This window comes from Schistocerca americana, chromosome X (genome assembly GCF_021461395.2).
Source record: "Schistocerca americana isolate TAMUIC-IGC-003095 chromosome X, iqSchAmer2.1, whole genome shotgun sequence".
Taxonomy (NCBI): Eukaryota; Metazoa; Arthropoda; class Insecta; order Orthoptera; family Acrididae; genus Schistocerca; species Schistocerca americana.
In genome coordinates this window covers 914,893,948-914,914,342 of record NC_060130.1, presented here as the reverse complement: position 1 = coordinate 914,914,342, position 20,395 = coordinate 914,893,948, and the positions used below count along the sequence as shown (strand labels likewise).

General features: G+C 41.5%; 1 protein-coding gene across 1 annotated transcript in view; it reads left to right on the top strand.

Annotated features, from left to right (window-relative positions):
* The window catches only part of LOC124554719 (orphan steroid hormone receptor 2-like), a 120,578-nt gene that overhangs the window by 46,101 nt on the left and 54,082 nt on the right, over positions 1-20,395 (top strand). Inside the window, exons 5-7 of the mRNA XM_047128365.1 lie at positions 2,573-2,767; positions 2,924-3,072; positions 14,106-14,329. Coding sequence (XP_046984321.1) covers positions 2,573-2,767; positions 2,924-3,072; positions 14,106-14,329 — 568 coding nt within the window. The remainder of the gene's footprint in view (positions 1-2,572; positions 2,768-2,923; positions 3,073-14,105; positions 14,330-20,395) is intronic.

Below are 20,395 nucleotides of genomic sequence, written 5' to 3'. Positions count from 1 at the left end.
AGTTCAGAAACCATTTAGTCTTGCATTTTTGTTGTAGGAGTACTGGATAATTTACAACTACACTGTGTGAGCAAAAGTATGTGGACACCTGGCTGAAAATGACTTAAAAGTTCATGGCACCCTCCATCGGTAATGCTGGAAGTCATTATGGTGTTGGCTCACCCTTAGTCTTGATTACAGCTTCCACTCTCGCAGTCACACATTCAATCAGATGCTGGAAGGTTTCTTGGGGAATGGCAGCCCATTCTTCATGAAGTGCTGCACTGAGGACAGATATCGATATCGGTCAGTGAAGCCTGGCACGAAGTCGGCTTTCCAAAACATCCCAAAGGTGTTCTGTTGGATTTAGGTCAGGAGTCTGTGCAGGCCAGTCTATTACAGGGATGTTATTGTCGTGTAACCACAGGCCGTGCATTATGAACAGGTGCTCAATCATGTTGAAAGATGCAATCGCCATCCTCGAATTGCTCTTCAACAGTGGGCAGCAAGAAGGTGCTTAAAACATCAGTGCTGTGATAGTGCCACACAAAACAACAATGGGTGCAAGCCCCATCCATGAAAAACATGACCACACCATAACACCACTGCCTCCTAATTTTACTGTTGGCACTACACGTGCTGACAGATATTCACCGGGCATTCGCCATACCCACAACCTGCCATCGGATCGCCACACTGTGTCCGTGATTCATCACTCCACACAACGTTTTTCCACTGTTCAATCGTCCATTGTTTACGCTCCTTACACCAAGCGAGGCATTGTTTGGCATTTACCGGCATGATGTGTGGCTTATGAGCAATCGCTCGACCGTGAAATCAAAATTTTTTCACCTCCCACCTAATTGTCATTAGTATTTGCAGTGGATCCTGATGCAGCTTGGAATCCCTGTGTGATGGTCTGGATAGAGGTCTACCTATTACACAGTACGAACCTCTTCAACTGTCGGCGTCCTCTGTTAGTCAACAGATGAGGTCGGCCTGTAGGCCTTTGTGCTGTGTGTGTCCCTTCACATTTGCATTTCACTATCACATTGGAAACATTGGACCTAGGGATGTTTAGGAGTGTGGAAATCTCACATACAGATGTACGACACAAGTGACACCCGATCACCTGATCACATTCTAAGTCCGTGAGTTCCACAGAATGCCCCATTCTTCTCTCTCACAATGTCTAATGTCTACTGAGTTCGCTGATGTGGAGTACCTGGCAGTAGGTAGTAGTACAATGCACCTAATATGAAAAATGTATGTTTTTGGGTGTCTAGATACTTTTGATCACATAGTGTATCGTGGACTAGCAAAGTGTCACTTAATGCTCTAATTAACAAACCATTCTCTTGAGGTACAGTGTTCTACACTAACAAAGTTACATTTCATCTGAAACTTTAACTCTCACTGTCTTACTCGATGATGTTGAGTGCTGCACCTGAGGTCTCGTACTGGGCAGAGTGCTTGCATGCTCGACACTATATTGACCTCAGCGCGAGGTCTCTGCTATTGCTGAGAGGGAGGTGGTGTCTTCTGCAGTGCCTCCCACATGTCATTGCAGATTGCAGAAAGCCCTCACTAATATCCGTATATTGTTTTCCTTTCTTCCCAGCAGGAAAGTGTCTTCTTTTTTTACATTTTGGTAATCATCTCTCTCTCTCTCTCTCTCTCTCTCCTTTAATTAATATAATTTAATCGGCTACTGTCTCTGTTTATGAACTCCCCATTTAGAATTTATTTATTTATTCTGGAAAGAAAGACATAAGGAACTTTTATGGTACGACTCATTTATTGCAATGGCAAACATGTCATGGTATGAAGTGTAGCCAACAGAAGAAAGTAAACTATTGTAAACATGTGCATGCAGTTTCTGGCTGTAGTGCTGCTGCTGATTATTCCCTAAACTGTAAATTCTGTACTGTGAAAGTTCCACTTGGAGAGAGGTGGTTTCTTTCAGGGGGACTGTATGAATAAATGTTGAAAGGTTAAAAGAGGTGTTTAATTTGGTTGATTCTTCCACAGTATTAACAGTTGTTCATTTATGTGACTGGTTGATACAACATTACTTTGTACTGATTTTCTGTTGCTCAGTGTGTCTCTGTTTGATAAGTAGTTATCTATCCTCTTACACATATTGTAACTATTATGTCAGGTGGTTATTCTATAAACACACATTTTTACAAGTGTTGATTGGTTGCCCTTGTTAATAAAATTTTCATCTGTTTCATAAGCTAACATTAAATGCATTGAAGATGATGTGTGGCATCTTTACATAGATACCTAATGTGAATTCTATGCATATGTGCTTCTCGTGTGGTATAAAAAGGCAATTTATTATTATGTGAATTAATATTTCAGGAAAACAGTTGACAAAATCATCATATTTTATAGTGCCACACTTATCTCCAAATATTTTAGCCATAAACAGATATCACCTTGTAGATGTTTTCTTATCTGATATATGAAATTGTTGAGTTGCTTAAATTTTTTAACTTAAGTGATCCTTATTTCTTTGCATCATTTTTGTGCTACAATTGCTCTGTGAAACAGACATGAGAAACATTCAAAGCTCCCCATGTTTTAGCCGTCCAGCACGAGCGGAAACCAATTTCCGAGAAACGGGATTACTCTGTCACAGGTGTTAGTTCACCCTTTCCCCAGAATCCTTTAAACAAGATATACATTAGGAAAGATTTGAATTTGGATTCTTCTGGTCTACCATCCAACTTCTCAATTTCGGATTTAGGACAGATAAACTCAAATTTTGGAAAATCTGCAGGTTAGTATATCTTGACAACAGATTTGTCTAATTCTGACAGTTTTCAGTTACTTTTTCTGTACGTGTTTTGTAAGCTGTGAAGTAAATTACAATAATTTTCTGTAAGTGGGAAATCTATTGTTTGTTTTATTGGTTTCCTGCCCTTTTGTTACTCAGTGGACTGCAGACAGTTGTCTCCAAGCCAAGGGAGTGCAGATGAAGAAGGTTCAGTGGACAGCTTTTTAGGGAATGGAGATTTGAATGATTCATTAAGTGCTGCACGAGACAAAACTATTATCTCACATGCACTGGATACAGCTGCAAAGGTAACATAGTGAAGATTTGTCCATAGTCTTTTCTATTTTGCCATCGATAATCTATATTGAGTGTATTAATATTTTGATGCAGACAAGGGGCCTCATATAAATGTATCTTGAATAGAAGATTGTTGTTAATTACAGTGAAATCATTTTACTTTTCCTGAGACACATACCAAAACACACAGGAATGGTTTTTAGAAAGCCAGTTGCAGTAATATTTTTAAAAACATCCGCCACATGAGATTATAGTCTCTTAACATTAGTGATTATGGATGTAATGTAGATTACCTTCTTTAACTTTCAGGTGCTGTGGGGATGATGTTTATTCTGAAACAATATGTTCTCTGGGTGCTACAACTAAAATAACTTTCCTGCATATTATGTTCACTGCTGTGGTCATAATTCGTACCCACTCATCCTATCCATAAGTGACAGCTTAGGTGGGGGTTTACCTTAAGTGACAGCTTAGGTGGAGGTTCACCTTAAGATCTCGATGTAAGACAGTGCTAGTTACAAGTTTGTACAGCTTACTGTCAGTGTGTTATTGCTGTCAAGTACATAAAAAGGTGCATAAAACATTGTATAGAGAAAGTACACGATTCACAATTTAACCATATTCGTAACGTATTGTAGGGAATACAGTGATGTTTGGAAATGGAACTAGTATGTAGGGAATACAGTGATGTTTGGAAATGGAACTAGTATGTAGATGTCTTACAGTCAATGCCACTAAGGAATTTAGCCAAATAAAAGTTGGTTGTGTGTGCTTAAAAAGCATTGCCACAAATTGAGATGTGTACTACTTTTAGTTGTGCATTTTGTGTTCCTCATTATAGCAAAATGTTTCATGCAAAGTTAAATTTTTTAGATAATAGACGAAAATTGAAACGAAATTTAGTTCATATGCAAACAAACATTAATATGTTCCCTCAATGAAAAAATCACAAACTCGTGGAAGTATTGTAGGGTTCTTGGTGCCAATCACACATTTAGCCGAAGTATTCAGCACAGAGTGGTGCACACATGCCAGTAGCATAAGGCTGCTTTCGCACAGGTGATGCTGCTGCAAGGTTCACCCATGCGGTTGAGCTGTTACCTTCATTTAACAAGCAGTTTGTACACACACACAATAAGCACACCTGGACAAAAAAATTATTCACTCCCAGGAGACATCACTCTAATATTGTGTAACTTCATTTGTAACCTTTATAATCTACATCTATGTGAATACTTTGCAATTCACGCACGTTTTGGAGAGGCTTTATTGAACCCCTTGTATTTTCAACTGTTCCACTCTCAAATAGCATGTGGAAAAAAAAATGAAAACCTGAATCTTTCCGTGTGAGCTGTGATTTCTCTTATTTTCTTATTTGATCATTTTTCCCTATGCAGATGGGTGTCCACAAAATATTTTGACACTCAGAGGACGAAATTGGTGATCAAAATTTCATGAAAAGTTCTCACCGTAATAAGAAACACCATTGTTTTAATAATTGCCACCCCAACTCGCATATCATATCTGTTACAGTTTACGCCCTGTTTCATGGTATTATGAAATGAGCTGCCCTTCTTTGAACTTTTTCAACGTCCTCTGTCAATTCTCTCTGGTCAGTATCTCATATGACAGAGCGGTACTCCAGAAGAGGACAGACAAGCATAGTATAACATCAGTGTGGTGAGAAAGGGAGTCTAAAAGTTTCTTTAGGTAAGCTGTATCTAGCTGAAGCCATTAATTGATGTTTCATCCTGCAGAGCCAACAAATTGCAGTGTTGATGATTGCTATGTTTCACCCACTGTTCAGTATAGTCCTAGGCGTTTTCTATGTGATAAAGATCAGGTGATTAGTGGATCAGCAAACCAAGTTGCAAGTGTTCATCCAACCACAAGTGAATGCATGCAACCTTGTGAAAATTGCTGTTGTGATCTTAGAAGGTAGGAGTGTCCACAGCATACATGATCGTGAAGATGTAGAAGAAAGGTCAAAATTTGATACAAAGAATGTTGAACAAAACATCCTAGTTCATGTTCGCAGTAACCTGATTGAGTAGGAAGAATTCATGATGTGTGAAACTCCCTCAAAACATCACAGAACCATCTCTGACCTGTCTTACATTCTCTGCACACTGTGGGTTGAGTGCCTCATTGGACCAATAGTGCACAAGATGCCTTTCATCGTGAAAAGAGGCAAAATCGTGACTTGTTGGACCATAGTACATGCCTGTGGTCAGCTGCTGTCCATTCCTGTGCTGTTTAGCCCACTGAATATGTGCAGCTTTATGTGCCATTGTGTAGAGTGTCATTTTGGGAGGTACCAATTGTGTGCTCATTGCATACAGTTCTCTACACACCCTTTGCTCAGAAAGTGGATAACATGGACCTGCATTTTCTAATGGCAGTAATTCCTGTTCATTCTGAAACCGATTCTCATTGACAAAGTGTGACACTCGTGTCCAGTCACTGTTGGTTAGGTCTTTTGACAACCACTGTTCTTACAGTGTGCTACATTGCTATTAGTGCTATACAATTCGTTATAGATGAGTTGTACAGTCAGTGTTGATACACAAACAAATCGAGCAACTTCATTCACCCCCTCGGAGCACTCACTGCTCTTTTTGTGAGTATGTGTGTGGCAAGCACAGGACTCAGAGCTGTTGTAGCACCTACTGCCTTTCCTCTGCTGCAATTTCTCATTTCTGACTATCTTTCCTTTATTTTGCTCTCTTTCTCATGGTGACAGCTTTTGATGTCAGTCCGGTTCAGCCTTTCTTTCTTGAAGTATTCTTTCATTCACCGCCTTTTGGCTGAAGTAATTTGTGGCTCCATTGTGGTTTTGACCTTCATTTTCTAAATTTTCATTTAGTGTGAGCCGACTGATGAACGTCTTAAATAGCACCTACTGCATGCAACATTAAAGATCATGTGCACACAATACATGCTTAGGCTCTTATTTGCACTTCAAATCCAACGCAGTAGCCAGTTCGACATGTTGGGGACAGACATTTTGCAGAAGAAATTAATCAAATTAAATCAAACCGATGGTTGTTCTAATCTGGCCATCTCATCAGATAGGTATAGAAATTTCACTGTGGACAGCTATAATCCTGTTGGTTTCCTTACCTTGGCTGTCTCGTTGGAAGAGGGACAAGCAAGACATCTGGGAGTGAGACAAATTATTCAGTATGTAGTATTAACTGGAACTGATTGGGATACTTTTGCTGTGACAAAGCCATTATTTTTTTGGAGCATATTGAAGATAAAATTGAAGAAGTTGAGCCATAAGGAAAACTGCACAATGGATCACTATTGGTTAAAGCCTCTTCTGCTACACAGTCTACAACTCTTCAGTCACGTGAACGTCCGGGTGACATACCAGTGATCATTGCCCTCACCCAAAACTTTGAATATGGTCCAAGGAACCACCTTCCACCAAGACCTTACTCTCTAAATAGACAGGGAGCGGCATGGCGTACATTTTGTTTGCTATGTCCAAAAAGGTCCCAGGGATTGTAAAATAGATACAGGTGCCTTTATCTCAGCCATCAAAGGGAATAATGCCCTCCCAGAAAAAGCTTGTCATGGTATACAGCTGTAAAATGAAGCGTTACATCCCACTGCCCACAGAGCTGCTTTCGATGCTTGCGCTTTGGTCTTACGTCATTCAGCTGCAGGCTCAGAGTATGGTAACTGCAAGTGATCACTCCACAAATGTGTTCCTTGTGATTACCTTTTAGTGTAAGCTGCATGGAACACCGACCTCCATGTTCACTGGTTTGCCCAATATTAAAGAAAGAAAGGAAAACACAGGAATATAAATTTATTGACTGCCTGTTGTATACTGAGGCACATAAAAAATATGAATGACTACCTCCTGTTGGTGTGATGTTCAGTTATGCAAAAGTCACATGGCTGACTCCCACTATGTCAGTTTTTTCAAAAACAGTTCATATGTGTGGAATGGCAGCTTCCCCCTCTGGCATCTGCTGGTGGCAGGCTTCTCTCTTGAGTTGCCTTTCCCCGGAAACCAACAGATCAGATGCCTGATGCCAACCAGTGGCTGAAGGAACCACAATCTGTGGGTCCCAGGGCTACCCATTCCTAATCCACCCCCATGCTCGTCGAGGATAGGAGAAGGAGAAGAAGAAAAATTGCGGCAAGGCTACTCAGGTGACCACAGATGCTGCCACACTGTCAGATTCTGACATTGATGTGGTTCCACTAAAGGCAGTAAGAAGTCACCTGAGCCGCAAGTGATAAACAACTGTTCCAGGTCTTATCCTATAGGGTGGTTTTTGTATTGATGCGTTAGGTTTTTGATGGACATGTGACCCAACATTGGCATCCTGTTCTTATCTCTGTTTCACTTCCCACCAACCCCCACCAAACTGAATCTTATAATGAACCTTTTACTAACTGGAGCTGCTTCAGGCTCTTGACGTGGCTGCCCCATATTCTCCACCTGAAGACTATCTGCATGCGGAAGCTTAATGCTCTCAACCTCCTGGCCCACACATCTTCGGGTGCAGACTGTGGTACTCTCCTCCATCTTTATTGCACTCTGGTTTTGTCCAGACTAGGTTATGATTGTCAGATTTATGACTCAGTGGCTCCTTCCACTCTGTAACTGCTTGACCCTGTTCATCGTTACGCGGTGCATCTGGCTATTGGTGCTTTTCACAATAGTGCTGTCGACATTCTTCTCACAGAAGAGGGGATTCCCTCTCTACGCAATCACCATTCAACGATTCCCTGACCATCCCATGTACCCCGTCCTCTTCACAAATGAGGGACAGCTCCTTTCTGATACCTATCCTTGGGTGGAATTGCCAGTTGGAATGTGTCTCACTTCCCTCTGTCAGGTTTTCCATATCCACTCTGTGGAATGTGTCCCAGTACCATATCGCCCCCCCCACCCCCCCACCCCCCACCCCCTCCACCCCTTGGATGGTGCCTCAACCACAGGTTAGGACCAACCTATTTCAAGGTCCTAAGGCATCTGTGCCCCCCCCCCCCCCCCCCCCCCTATGATATTCTGGCAGCTTGCATGTTCCATTCTTGAAGAGTTTCAGTGTGCTACAGTGATGGTTCTAAAATGATAGATAAGGTGGGATACGCTTTTACATCTCCTATTGGCATGGAACACCACTTACTGACGGGGTCATGTACTGTGTTCACATCAGAGCTGCTAGCCATTAACAGGGTCCTCCATTTTGTTTCTCAGGCCTCCCTCTACAGTTTTTGAATATGTACGAGCTCAGTGAGTAGTTTGTAGGCTGCAGATCGATGCTACTCTTGTCACCCTTTGGTCTCTGCTGCCCTTGGCTGTGCCACCTGCTCCATTGTCTTCTGGGTTCCAAGTCATGTGGGCATCCCTGCGAATGAACTAGCTTACTGTTTGGCTAGGGAGGTAGGTACTTATCCCCATTCCCTTATGATTCCAGGTGCCAATATGCAGACACGCATCAAATCTCTCTTCGCCAAAAAGTGTAATGACGTATGGTGCAATATTGCTGTCAGTAATAAACTCTGCACAATCAAGGAGACTACAGCAGTTTGTCGCTTTCCCTTCCCACTCCTCTCGGAATCAGTCAACCGTATTATGCCGTCTGTACATTGGTCACACTAGTCTCACCCATCATTTTCTTTTGCATAACAAGCCACCCCCACAATGTGTCTGTGGAGCCAGACTGATGGTGTCCCATACAGTGGTGGAATGTCCCCTACTGTTAGCTCTTTATGCTGAATATAGCCTTCTAGATTCTTTGTTTTTGATATTAGCAGACAATTCATTAATGATTGAACTGGTCCTCAGTTTCCTCCATGAAAGTGGTTTTATTTTCAGTTATAAGATTTTCCTTCACTCCTGGAGCAGGGGCAAGGTGGTTATGGTTGGGGCTCCTTTAAGTGTTTTCTAGGACTGGGACCAATGACTACTCCCCCATGCAAAGACCACTCTTTTATCCTTCCATTTTTCCAGATTTTAGATTTTACCTACCTTTTTATACCTTCTGCTGTGTGTTTTAACTTCTTCGCTTTATAGTTTGACCCGTCTGACTGGATCCACCCACTTTCCCACTTTTAATGGACCATCCATCTTATGCAAGTACGAGGGCAGTTCAATAAGTAATGCAACACATTTTTTTTCTGGAACAGGGGTTGTTTTATTCAGCATTGAAATACACCAGGTTATTCCCCAATCTTTTAGCTACACAACAGTATTTTTCAACGTAATCTCCATTCAATGCTACGGCCTTACGCCACCTTGAAATGAGGGCCTGTATGCCTGCACGGTACCATTCCACTAGTCGATGTCGGAGCCAATGTCGTACTGCATCAATAACTTCTTCATCATCCGTGTAGTGCCTCCCACGGATTGCGTCCTTCATTGGGCCAAACATATGGAAATCCGACGGTGCGAGATCGGGGCTGTAGGGTGCATGAGGAAGAACAGTCCACTGAAGTTTTGTGAGCTCCTCTCGGGTGCGAAGACTTGTGTGAGGTCTTGCGTTGTCATGAAGAAGGAGAAGTTCGTTCAGATTTTTGTGCCTACGAACACGCTGAAGTCGTTTCTTCAATTTCTGAAGAGTAGCACAATACACTTCAGAGTTGATCGTTTGACCATGGGGAAGGACATCGAACAGAATAACCCCTTCAGCGTCCCAGAAGACTGTAACCATGGCTTTACTGGCTGAGGGTATGGCTTTAAACTTTTTCTTGGTAGGGGAGTGGGTGTGGCGCCACTCCATTGATTGCCGTTTTGTTTCAGGTTCGAAGTGATGAACCCATGTTTCATCGCCTGTAACAATCTTTGACAAGAAATTGTCACCCTCAGCCACATGACGAGCAAGCAATTCCGCACAGATGGTTCTCCTTTGCTCTTTATGGTGTTCGGTTAGACAACGAGGGACCCAGCAGGAACAAGCCTTTGAATATCCCAACTGGTGAACAATTGTGACAGCACTACCAACAGAGATGTCAAGTTGAGTACTGAGTTGTTTGATGGTGATCTGTCGATCATCTCGAACGAGTGTGTTCGCACGCTCCGCCATTGCAGGAGTCACAGCTGTGCACGGCCGGCCCGCGAGCGGGAGATCAGACAGTCTTGCTTGACCTTGCGGCGATGATGACACATGCTTTGCCCATCGACTCACCATGCTTTTGTCCACTGCCAGATCACCGTAGACATTCTGCAAGCGCCTATGAATATCTGAGATGCCCTGGTTTTCCGCCAAAAGAAACTCGATCACTGCCCATTGTTTGCAACGCACATCTGTTACAGACGCCATTTTAACAGCTCCGTACAGCGCTGCCACCTGTCAGAAGTCAATGAAACTATACGAGTCGAAGTGGGAATGTTTGAAAATATTCCACAAGAAATTTCCGGTTTTTTCAACCAAAATTGGCCGAGAAAAAAAATGTGTTGCATTACTTATTGAACTGCCCTCGTAACTTTGAATTGTGGGACTGGTGTCCTCTCAGTTTAGTCCTACAAACCCCCTCCCCGCACAGTCAATCCAATACAGGCTCTTGGCTAACTCAGTGTCTCATGACCACTACTGACCAATTAGCCTCACCAACTTGTCTAGAAATTAAATTGCTTGATAGGACGATTGCCTGCAGTTTATCCTGGGTTCTTAATTCTCAGGGACTTTTGTCACCCCATCAGTGTGATTTCCAGGAGGCACGATCCAGTCATCCATCTGATCTGGTTGGAAACAACAGTCCGAAAGGCTTTTTCTAGACACAAACACCTCATTGCAATCTTATTTTATGTTCTTAAGCGATATGTCACTGCTTCGTGCCATCACATATTACTTGACCTCCATGACTGGGGCTTTCAAGGCTTCCTACTCATTTTTACTCATCAGTTTTTATCCCACCTGTTGTTCCAGGTTCAAGTTAGTACTTCACTTAGCTCTCCATCCGTCCGATAGAACAGAGCTTCAAGGGGCCATCTGATGGGCCTCTATATGGATCCTTTCCCATGGTTTCCAAGCCTCTCGTGCAGAAATGCAGGTCACGGGTTTGTCGTTATACCATGGTCCAACTTGACGCAGAACTGTACTTGGGTGCCCAGCAGTTGGAAGTTGTTTGCACAGTCTCATTTCTGGACCTTCTTTTTGATAAAAAGCTGCTCCAATCTACAGTTCCCTGATCATCCAACAATCCCATTCTTTTTGCATGTGAGGGTCATTGACCACCTCATACCAGCCATCAGGTGGTATTACCAGTTGGAATGCACTTCACAGCTCTGTGCTAGGATCTCTGCCTCTCCTCCCTGGAATGTGCTCACTATTTCCTTCTTGTGCCCCCCCCCCCCCCCCCTTCCAGATCCTAAAGTCTCATTTGCACCCATAACCTTTTGCTGTTTCTTATGTTCAGTTCTTTTACATTGGTGGCTCTAAAACTGTGGATAAGGTGGGATATGCTTTTACATCCCCAGCTGTTCAGGAATACCATTCATTGCCAGGGACTTGTAGTGTTTTTACAGCAGAGCCCTACACTTCGTTAAACAGGTCTCCATTGACTGCATTTTAATATGTAGTGATTCAGTGAACGTTCTTCAAGCCGTTAACCATTTTTACTTTCGTCACCCTATGGTTTCTGCTATTCATGACCTTCTCGCCAAACGTAGTCATACTGGCAGCTCAGTTGTCTTTCTCTTGGTCCCAAGTCATGTGGGTATCCAAGGGAATGAACTGGCTGACTCTTCAGCTAGAGGAGTGGTTATTTGCTCCCATTTGCATTGCTGGTCCCAGGTGCAGACTTGTTGGTGCAAATAAGACCTCTGTTTATTCAGAGATGGAATGAAATCTGGTTGGCTACTGCCCCCTTTAATAATCTCTGCACTATCAAGGAGACTACTGCTGCATGGTGATTTTCCTTGCGTTCCTCCCTGAAGAAATCCTTCATCCTATGTTGCCCCTGCATTAGTCACACCAGGCTAACCCAGTTTTGTGTTATGTAACAAGCCACTGCCACATTGTACCTGTGGAGCCTTATAGACAGTATCTCCTGTCCTGGTGGAATACCCTGTACTTCTGGCTGTCCATGCTAAGAATGGCTATCCAAATTCTTTGCTTCATATTTTTGCAGATGATTCATGGACAGGATCTGCTTCTCATTTTTACTGTGAAAGTTTGTTTTTATAAGGTTTTAAGCTACCTGTGGTGCAGGAGCATTGGGGTTAGGGCAGTGGGAACTCCCAACTCTATGTCCTTGACCAGTTCACTCTTTCATCCCTCTCTTACTCTATTTTAATTGCTTTTCAATATGGTTTGTCTCCTTTCCTCCTGCACCATATTTTCTATTATAGACGTAGTGCTGTGGTAAATAGTGGGTGCTCTTAAATGCCTTGACTTCACTGGAGCAAGGATGGGATGGCTGTGGGTGGGGTGACTCATGTTGCATGCAGAGCCCCGTGGACAGCCACTGCTGTCTTATCTATTTCTCTCCTCTGTGTTTTTATTGTTGACAGTCTAACTGATGTCCACTACGGGTTTAGCCGTTTCACTTTCAGTTTTCTAAATCTGCCAACTTGAAGACATTCTTTGCCCTGTGACTGTCTTTCTCCTTCATTGAGGCAGCAGGGGGTCAGATGCAGGGTGAGGCTTTTCCCACCATTGGATGAACCCTAGGAGACCCCTCATCTGCTCTGACATGTGTACCGCCCACTTCGTACACTTCTGCGTAAACTCTTTCTCAGCTGTAGTACCAGTCTTGCCATCACTGTCTCGGTTTTACCACTCCTGCAGCCTTTCATCATCAGGACATGTCCTCCGCAGATGTCACTATCTATGGGTGAACTACCTCTGGATCAAGGGACTGATGACCTTGCTGTTTCGTCCTTTAACCCTATTTACCTACCAGCCAGTTGGGCCTTGGGCTTCTCTTAACTCGATAGCTCCCTTTTGCCATTTTGTTACGTCTCCACATCGACCAGTTTTACTACTCAGATTCCACACAGCTAACTGGCACATGTACGTAACTTCACTGCAATGATATAACATGAGTGGTGGAGGGTGATGTGACCATGTGCTACCAGTTCTACACCATCTACGCCACTCAAAAGCAACCAGTATGCTCTTTAAAGTGGTGGCTTTTATTTTGTCCAATGTAATTATAATTAATAAGGTAAGTGTTAACTATGATCATCATCGTAATGGTTGTCAGACAAAGCTCAAAAGTCTGTGTAGTTTTGAAGAGAACTTTATGTTGTTATTCTTGGCACATGACAGTGAATAGCTGCTTTTACTATTAATAATAAATCTGCCCAACCTCCATGCTCCTGTTACCTTTAGTAGCCCTATAACCGAAAGCCACAGTGTGCTATTTGTGTGTGAAACTCATCACACAGTTATTGCCAAATTGTGGTTATTGGATGTGTTTAACAAGATGTTAATTGTACATTAGCACCACGTATTATATGCAAATTTCACTATAGAAATTTTGCTGTTTCTGAAAAACATTTCATAACTCTAGTTCTTGGAGGAAGTTTCAAATGTGCCAGTGTGGACCTCATCAGATTGTGATTTTGTGTGTGTTTTGACACGCGCGCGCACACACGCGCGCACACACGCGCGCACCCACACACACACACACACACACACACACACACACACACACACACACACGCGCGCGATGAAGTGAAATTTGCACACTCGGGCTTCCCAGCTTCCCAGTGCGACTCCTCACGTGTCAGAGGGGGGGTGGGGGGGGGGGGGAGTGGAAGGTCTGTCCCAAAATTTTGTCCAGCGAGTACATCCGGCAGAAAAAAGACGTTAAAAAGTGACAATCTGGCAACACTGTAACAACATGTATGGTAACTACCTCTGTCAACTGTTTCATGTATCCTTAAGGAAGATTGAAGATTCACTCCTTGAATGTGTTTTATTTGAAAATAAGTATGTATAAACACTATGTTCCTCATAAATATACTGTGATAATTAGTGATTTAAGATCATTTTGATGTCATTATTTTCAATATATGGTTGTGTTACCCAGTGCTGTGTATATAAAACCTGTAAATATTCCTTTTCAGAATTTAAATGAAAGTGACTCATTTGCATTGGCAGACTATGGTGATGAAAGTGTTTTCGAGCTGGAAGGCCTACTAGTTCAAGATCACCACATTTCTTTTAACTTGCAGACACCAAGTCCAATGCCAGCCTACCTAAATGTGCACTATATTTGTGAAAGTGCTTCTAGACTACTGTTCCTGTCTGTTCATTGGGCTCGTAGCTTACCAGCATTCCAACTGTTGAGGTAAGGTACTGTACCTTAAATTGTGATGTATTTTCCTCTGCTCAGAAAATGTGTGTGTGTGTGTGTGTGTGTGTGTGTGTGTGTGTGTGTGCACGCGCCACTTGGACTTTTTCACTGGGCTAGAGTTTGACGGTAAATGCAAGCTAAGTAAGAGACCATTGCCAGAAAGTACTCTCATTAAAACCGAACTGGGATTCAATCCTGACCTGTCGACTTTCCAACTCTTTCCATTGCTTCTCCACACCAGGGATCCCTTTTACTATGTGCTCCATATTGATAATCTGTGTGACAATCAAACACTGGTGTTCTTGCACAATACTCCTTTGTGAATGATTTCTTAAATGCAAATTTTAAAACTTCAGCTTTCCTTTTGCTGTCTTCTATTACCCCATCAGACTAGCCAGTGTGTGACTTGATGGAAGCCTTTGCCCCACTTAGCAATTTTACGCAGGACTAGAATTTTTTTGGGTCATCGGCAAAATCTCCTAAGGCATGGCAGTGGTAGCTGTATGCTCTGTGCATCAGTCTGTTTATACATGGACAAATTTCTACTGACTTCTGCCTGTTGTCATTTAAGCATCCTTTTTTGAACAAAGAATGCAACAGTCTCTGCTTCCTAAGCATTTTCCGAATTTTCATTAAACCTTGGTGAGTATTTTGTGTCCTTAATCCACTTGGCACAGACTTCTCCAGAGTGTGATTCGTAATCCATTGAAACTTTGCCCATAATTGCTCTATGTACATCATATTGGAACTAAATGGTGTACATTCATTGTGTAAGTTGGATGCTAACGACTGCTTATCTGCTCTTTCTAGTAAAAATTCTCTCATAGCCTCCTTGATGAATTTAACTTCAGTTTCCATCATCACTGTGGTATCGTGATCACTAATCCCTATCACTCAACTAACACTGCTGATAAGGTCGGGCCCGTGTTTAGCTACAAGGCCTAAACTACTTCAACTGTGTGTAGGCTAGCTACTCAGGACAGATTTCGAAAAACGTGTTAGTACTTCACAAGACTGTCTGTATGCAACACCTGCAGTTAATCTGTAGATGTCCCAATCTACACTCAGTAGGTTAAAGTTGCCTTCAATTAATATTGCGTGATCTGGGCATATCCATACTACTGAGCATAGACTATCTTTGAACAATTCTGAAACTGTCATGGCAGTATCCAAAACATCCGATAATTAACAAGAGTTCACTTATACCTTTTACGTACTTCCAGGCAACTTCACAATCGAACTCTATTTCGACCTTGATAGGTGTAATATTTTTGTCTACTGCCATGAATACTACTACTCCTGTGGTGCCTAATCTGTTTTCATGAGGTACATTCCATGCCTCACTAAGTATTTCAGAACTTTCTACTTCGGATTTTGGCCAGCTGTCAGTTCCGAGAATAACCTGAATGTGACAACTTCCGTGGAGGGCAATAAATTCAGAACCTTCATTACAAATACTTTGACAATTTACCCTTAAAATTTTTGGCAGTCAAAGTTTCTTTACTTTGGTCACAGTCTGATTTCGCTCACTCCATATCGAGTGCTGAGCATTAATCGGAGGACCTCATATTACTGCTTAGCCTTAAAAATGCACTCCACATGTGCTCTGCTACTGAAATAGTTGCTTCCTTTGTGTAGTGCATCCCTGACCTATGAAAGTGGGTCCTACAATTCTCCATCCTATAATGGAGGTCCAGAAATCTACAGCAAAGACCTTCACAGAATCAACTGAGCCTTTGGTTGAGGTCCTCCACTCGGCTCCAAACCAAAGGTCACTGATAAATACTGGTAACTGTGCTGCAAATTTTGAGTTCTACATGCATCCCGCGACCAAGGCCAGCAATCTTCACCACTTCTGCCAACTGCCTGTGTGAACTGAGAATGGCCTGAGAATCCAAATGACAAACATCACTGATGCTGACGTGAGCTGCAACTTGTAGGTGACTGCACCTTGCATGCTCGATAACAGCAGGCAGGGTCTCCTACACATCTCGGATGAGGTCCCCTGGTAGACATACCGAGCGCATTTTGGATTTCTTTCCAGCCCTGGACAGTATTTCCGTAAAGGGTTCCATAACACGACTAATATTGGAGCTCCCAATAACTGACAAACACCTCCTCCCCCTGTCCCTCCTGTGTACCTACTCAAATCCTGCTGAAGAAGTGACTGGCTGTCAACTCAACAGCCAGCCTCCACATTAACTGTCCGCGTTGAGCGACATGAGCATGTTACCACCTGCCACTCACCCTGCAGTGGGGGTGGATCCTCAGCTTCAGGAACACTGCAAGGTGTGTTGGTAGCAGAACCCGTGAGCAAACAAGTGACATCATAAGTGTCCCATGCAAGTGCCAGATTCCCACCGCCGCTACACCCTAAGGCAGTGGACAGAAGATGGCTGACAGTGGCAAAAGTGTCTTTGGCTGTTTGTGAACAGTGGCCAGTTCTTCTGTGAAATGTTGCTAACCTGCTAATGTGTCTCCACCAGAGTCTGACATCTTACTGAGCTGTTTAGGCAGCCTTTCAAAACAAATGACAGTTGTTCTACAGGCTGTGCAAATCTACACTTTGCAGGTACTAAAACATGAGATCACACCTGTTAAATACAACACACAAGGAACTGAAGAATTAAACTAAGAAAAAATACAGAAAAAGCTTGAGCTGTGTTACAGCCTGGAATAGTTGGTGAAGATTCAGCTAAGCTTCTAATATGTTTTGGACACACTTGCTCATTGTGAAAAAGAGTAAAATTTTCCTGTATTTTTTTCACTGACACATTTGAAACATGATTCTGTAACAAGCTATCATGCAATTCATGCAGCATAATTTAAATTCTTCCATCTGTCATATTCAATTACTGTGACATTTGCATGATATTACATATTCTTTACTATGACTGGCTTCTAGAAGTAAACCAAGCAGGCATTACATTGATCAAAGTGTTCATGACAATTTTTATATCTAATTGTATACTTAAAAAATATGCAGTTTAACTGCATTACATACTAAAGAGTTCTCCAAAACTCATAATTTTTTGGTACTTTTAATTGTGAAAAAATTTCAGGAAATGTGATGTTGACAGGTAAAACTGTTATGGAATTAGTTTCTTTGAAGTGGGATGTTTTTGTCTGGTGTCGCATCTATGAGATCAGTTGCTTATACAGGAAATGATCAGTCATTTTCAGGTTATCCACAAACATTAGCTTTAAGAAAAATGTCTAGCTCAAATTTCAACATTGTATATTGGTTCAAACATTGTTAAACAGCTGCCCTCACTTAAAATCTCCAATTTCTCACTATGTCACTAGAAACTGCTTTTTTTGCCTTTTTTCCTCATAATTATTTACCCACAAAATGTTCGTTTAACTACAAATTGATAATTTACAAATTGTGGTTGTGGTTGGTTAGTTCAGTTGAATAGTTTGGTGAAATTCATAGTTAGCATAGTCGTGCAATGTGCATATGAATAATTAAACAGTACTAGGTGAGAGTAATAAAGTATTGTAATTAGTATGAATCAAATTCATTTTTGTTTCTTTTTTAGTTCTGAATTGTAGATATTTCATAGATCCACAGATACATTATGTGCCAACTATGAAACTTCATCTTCCTGTCAGAACAGCAGACAGCTGTTATATGAATGATGCAGTAAAAAAATTTATTTTGTGTAATTTAGAGTTCACCATTTACACTTGAAATTGTTAGGCTGGAGAGAAGCAATCATAAATATATTTTAATATATAAAAATTTTAGAAATTATTAAAAAGTTTTAATTGTCTAGGTCATAATTAGATAACAATAACAATAATAATAATAAATTCCAGAATGAGATTTTCACTCTGCAGCAGAGTGTGTGCTGATATGAAACTTCCTGGCAGATTAAAACTGTGTGCCGGACCAAGACTCGAACTCAGGACCTTTGCTTATCACGGCACAGTTTTAATCTGCCAGGAAGTTTCATATCACCGCGCACTCCACTGCAGAGTGAAAATCTCATTCTGGAAACATCCCCCAGGCTGTGGCTAAGCCATGTCTCCGCAATATCCTTTCTTTCAGGAGTGCTAGTTCTGCTGGGTTCGCAGGAGAGCTTCTGTCAAGTTTGGAAGGTAGGAGACAAGGTACTGGCAGAAGTGAAGCTGTGAGGACGAGGCGTGAGTTGTGCATAGGTAGCTCAGTTGGTAGAGCACTTGCCCGCGAAAGGCAAAGGTCCCAAGTTCGAGTCTCGGTGCGTCTCACAGTTTTAATCTGCCAGAAAGTTTCATAATAAATTCCAATCCCAAAGAAAGCAGGTGTTAGCAGATGCAAAAATTACTGAACTATCGGTTTAATAAGTCAAGGCTGCAAAATACTAACAAGAATTCTGTACAGACAAATGGAAAAACTGGTAGAAGCCGACCTTTGGGAAGATCAGTTTGGATTCCGTAGAAATGTTGGAACACGTGAGGCAATACTGACCCTACAACTTATCTTAGAAGATATATTAAGGAAAGGCAAATTTACCATTTCTAGCATTTGTAGACTTAAAGAAAGCTTTTGACAATGTTGGCTGGAATACTCTTTTTCAAATTCTGAAGGTGACAGGGGTAAAATACAGGGAGCGAAAGGCTATTTACAATTTGTACAGAAACCAGATGGGAGTTATAAGAGTCGATGGGCATGAAAGGGAAGCAGTGGTTGGGAAGGGAGTGAGACAGGGTTGTAGCCTCTCCCTGATGTTATTCAATCTGTATATTGAGCAAGCAGTGAAGGAAACAAAAGAAAAGTTCGGAGTAGGTATTAAAACCCATGGAGAAGAAATAAAAACTTGGAGGTTTGCCGATGACATTGTAATTCTGTCAGAGACAGTAAAGGACCTGGAAGATCAGTTGAACAGAATGGACAATGTCTTGAAAGTAGGGTATAAGATGAACATCAACAAAAGCAAGACAAGGATAATGGAATGTAGTTGAATTAAATCAGGTGATGCTGAGGAAATTAGATTAGGAAATGAGATACTTAAAGTAGTAAATGTGTTTTGCTATTTGGTGAGCAAAATAACTGACGATGGCCGAAGAAGAGAGGATATAAAATGTAGACTGGCAATGGCAAGGAAAGTGTTTCTGAAGAAGAGAAATTTGTTAACATCAAGTATAGATTTAAATGTCATTTCGGAAAGTGTTTGTGTGGAGTTGTGCCATGTACGGAAGTGAAATATGGACGATAAATAGTTTAGACAAGAAGAGAATAGAAGCTTTCGAAATGTGGTGCTACAGAAGAATGCTTAAGATTAATATGGGTAGACCACATAACTGATGAGGAGGTATTGAATAGAATTGGGGAGAAGAAAATTTTGTGAAACAACTTGACTAGAAGAAGGGATTGGTTGGCAGGACATGTTCTGAAGCATCAAGGGATCACCAATTTAGTATTGGAGGGCAGCGTGGAGGGTAAAATTCGTAGAGGGAGACCAAGAGATGAATACACTAAGCAGATTCAGAAGGATGTACGTTGCAGTAGGTACTGGGAGATGAAGCAGCTTGCTCAGGATAGAGTAACATGGAAAGTTACATAAAACCAGTCTCTGGACTGAAGACATCAACAACAACAACAATAATAAGATAACTAGTTTCAGTTGAAAAAATCAACCATTTGCAAATCTGAAAAGAATCAGCAAACACAAAATTGCTCTAAATGATAAGATTTTCTTTTATGTTGATGGTATTACAGAAAAGAAAATTTATCACAATATTAGGTAAAGAGTTGGATGTGCCCAGTTTGATGAAAAATTAGTGTAATTGTATGTGAAGTGGATAAAACACAGCATCTTAATAATAGGAAACATTCCAATCAAAAATATAGAAAATGAATATTTTTCTACCACAGCAGAGTCCCTTGAACAATGTATGGTCATGAAAAATAGACCTATCATCAGTAGAGCAGTGAAGTGCTTCTAAATCTACAAAAATATGGAAACAAAAATAAAGTGACCTAGAGAAATAGAAATATGATATATAGTCTATATTATCCAAAATAGTTTGGTTAATTATAAAAGCAAATGTGCCATATTTTATGAAAATACATAG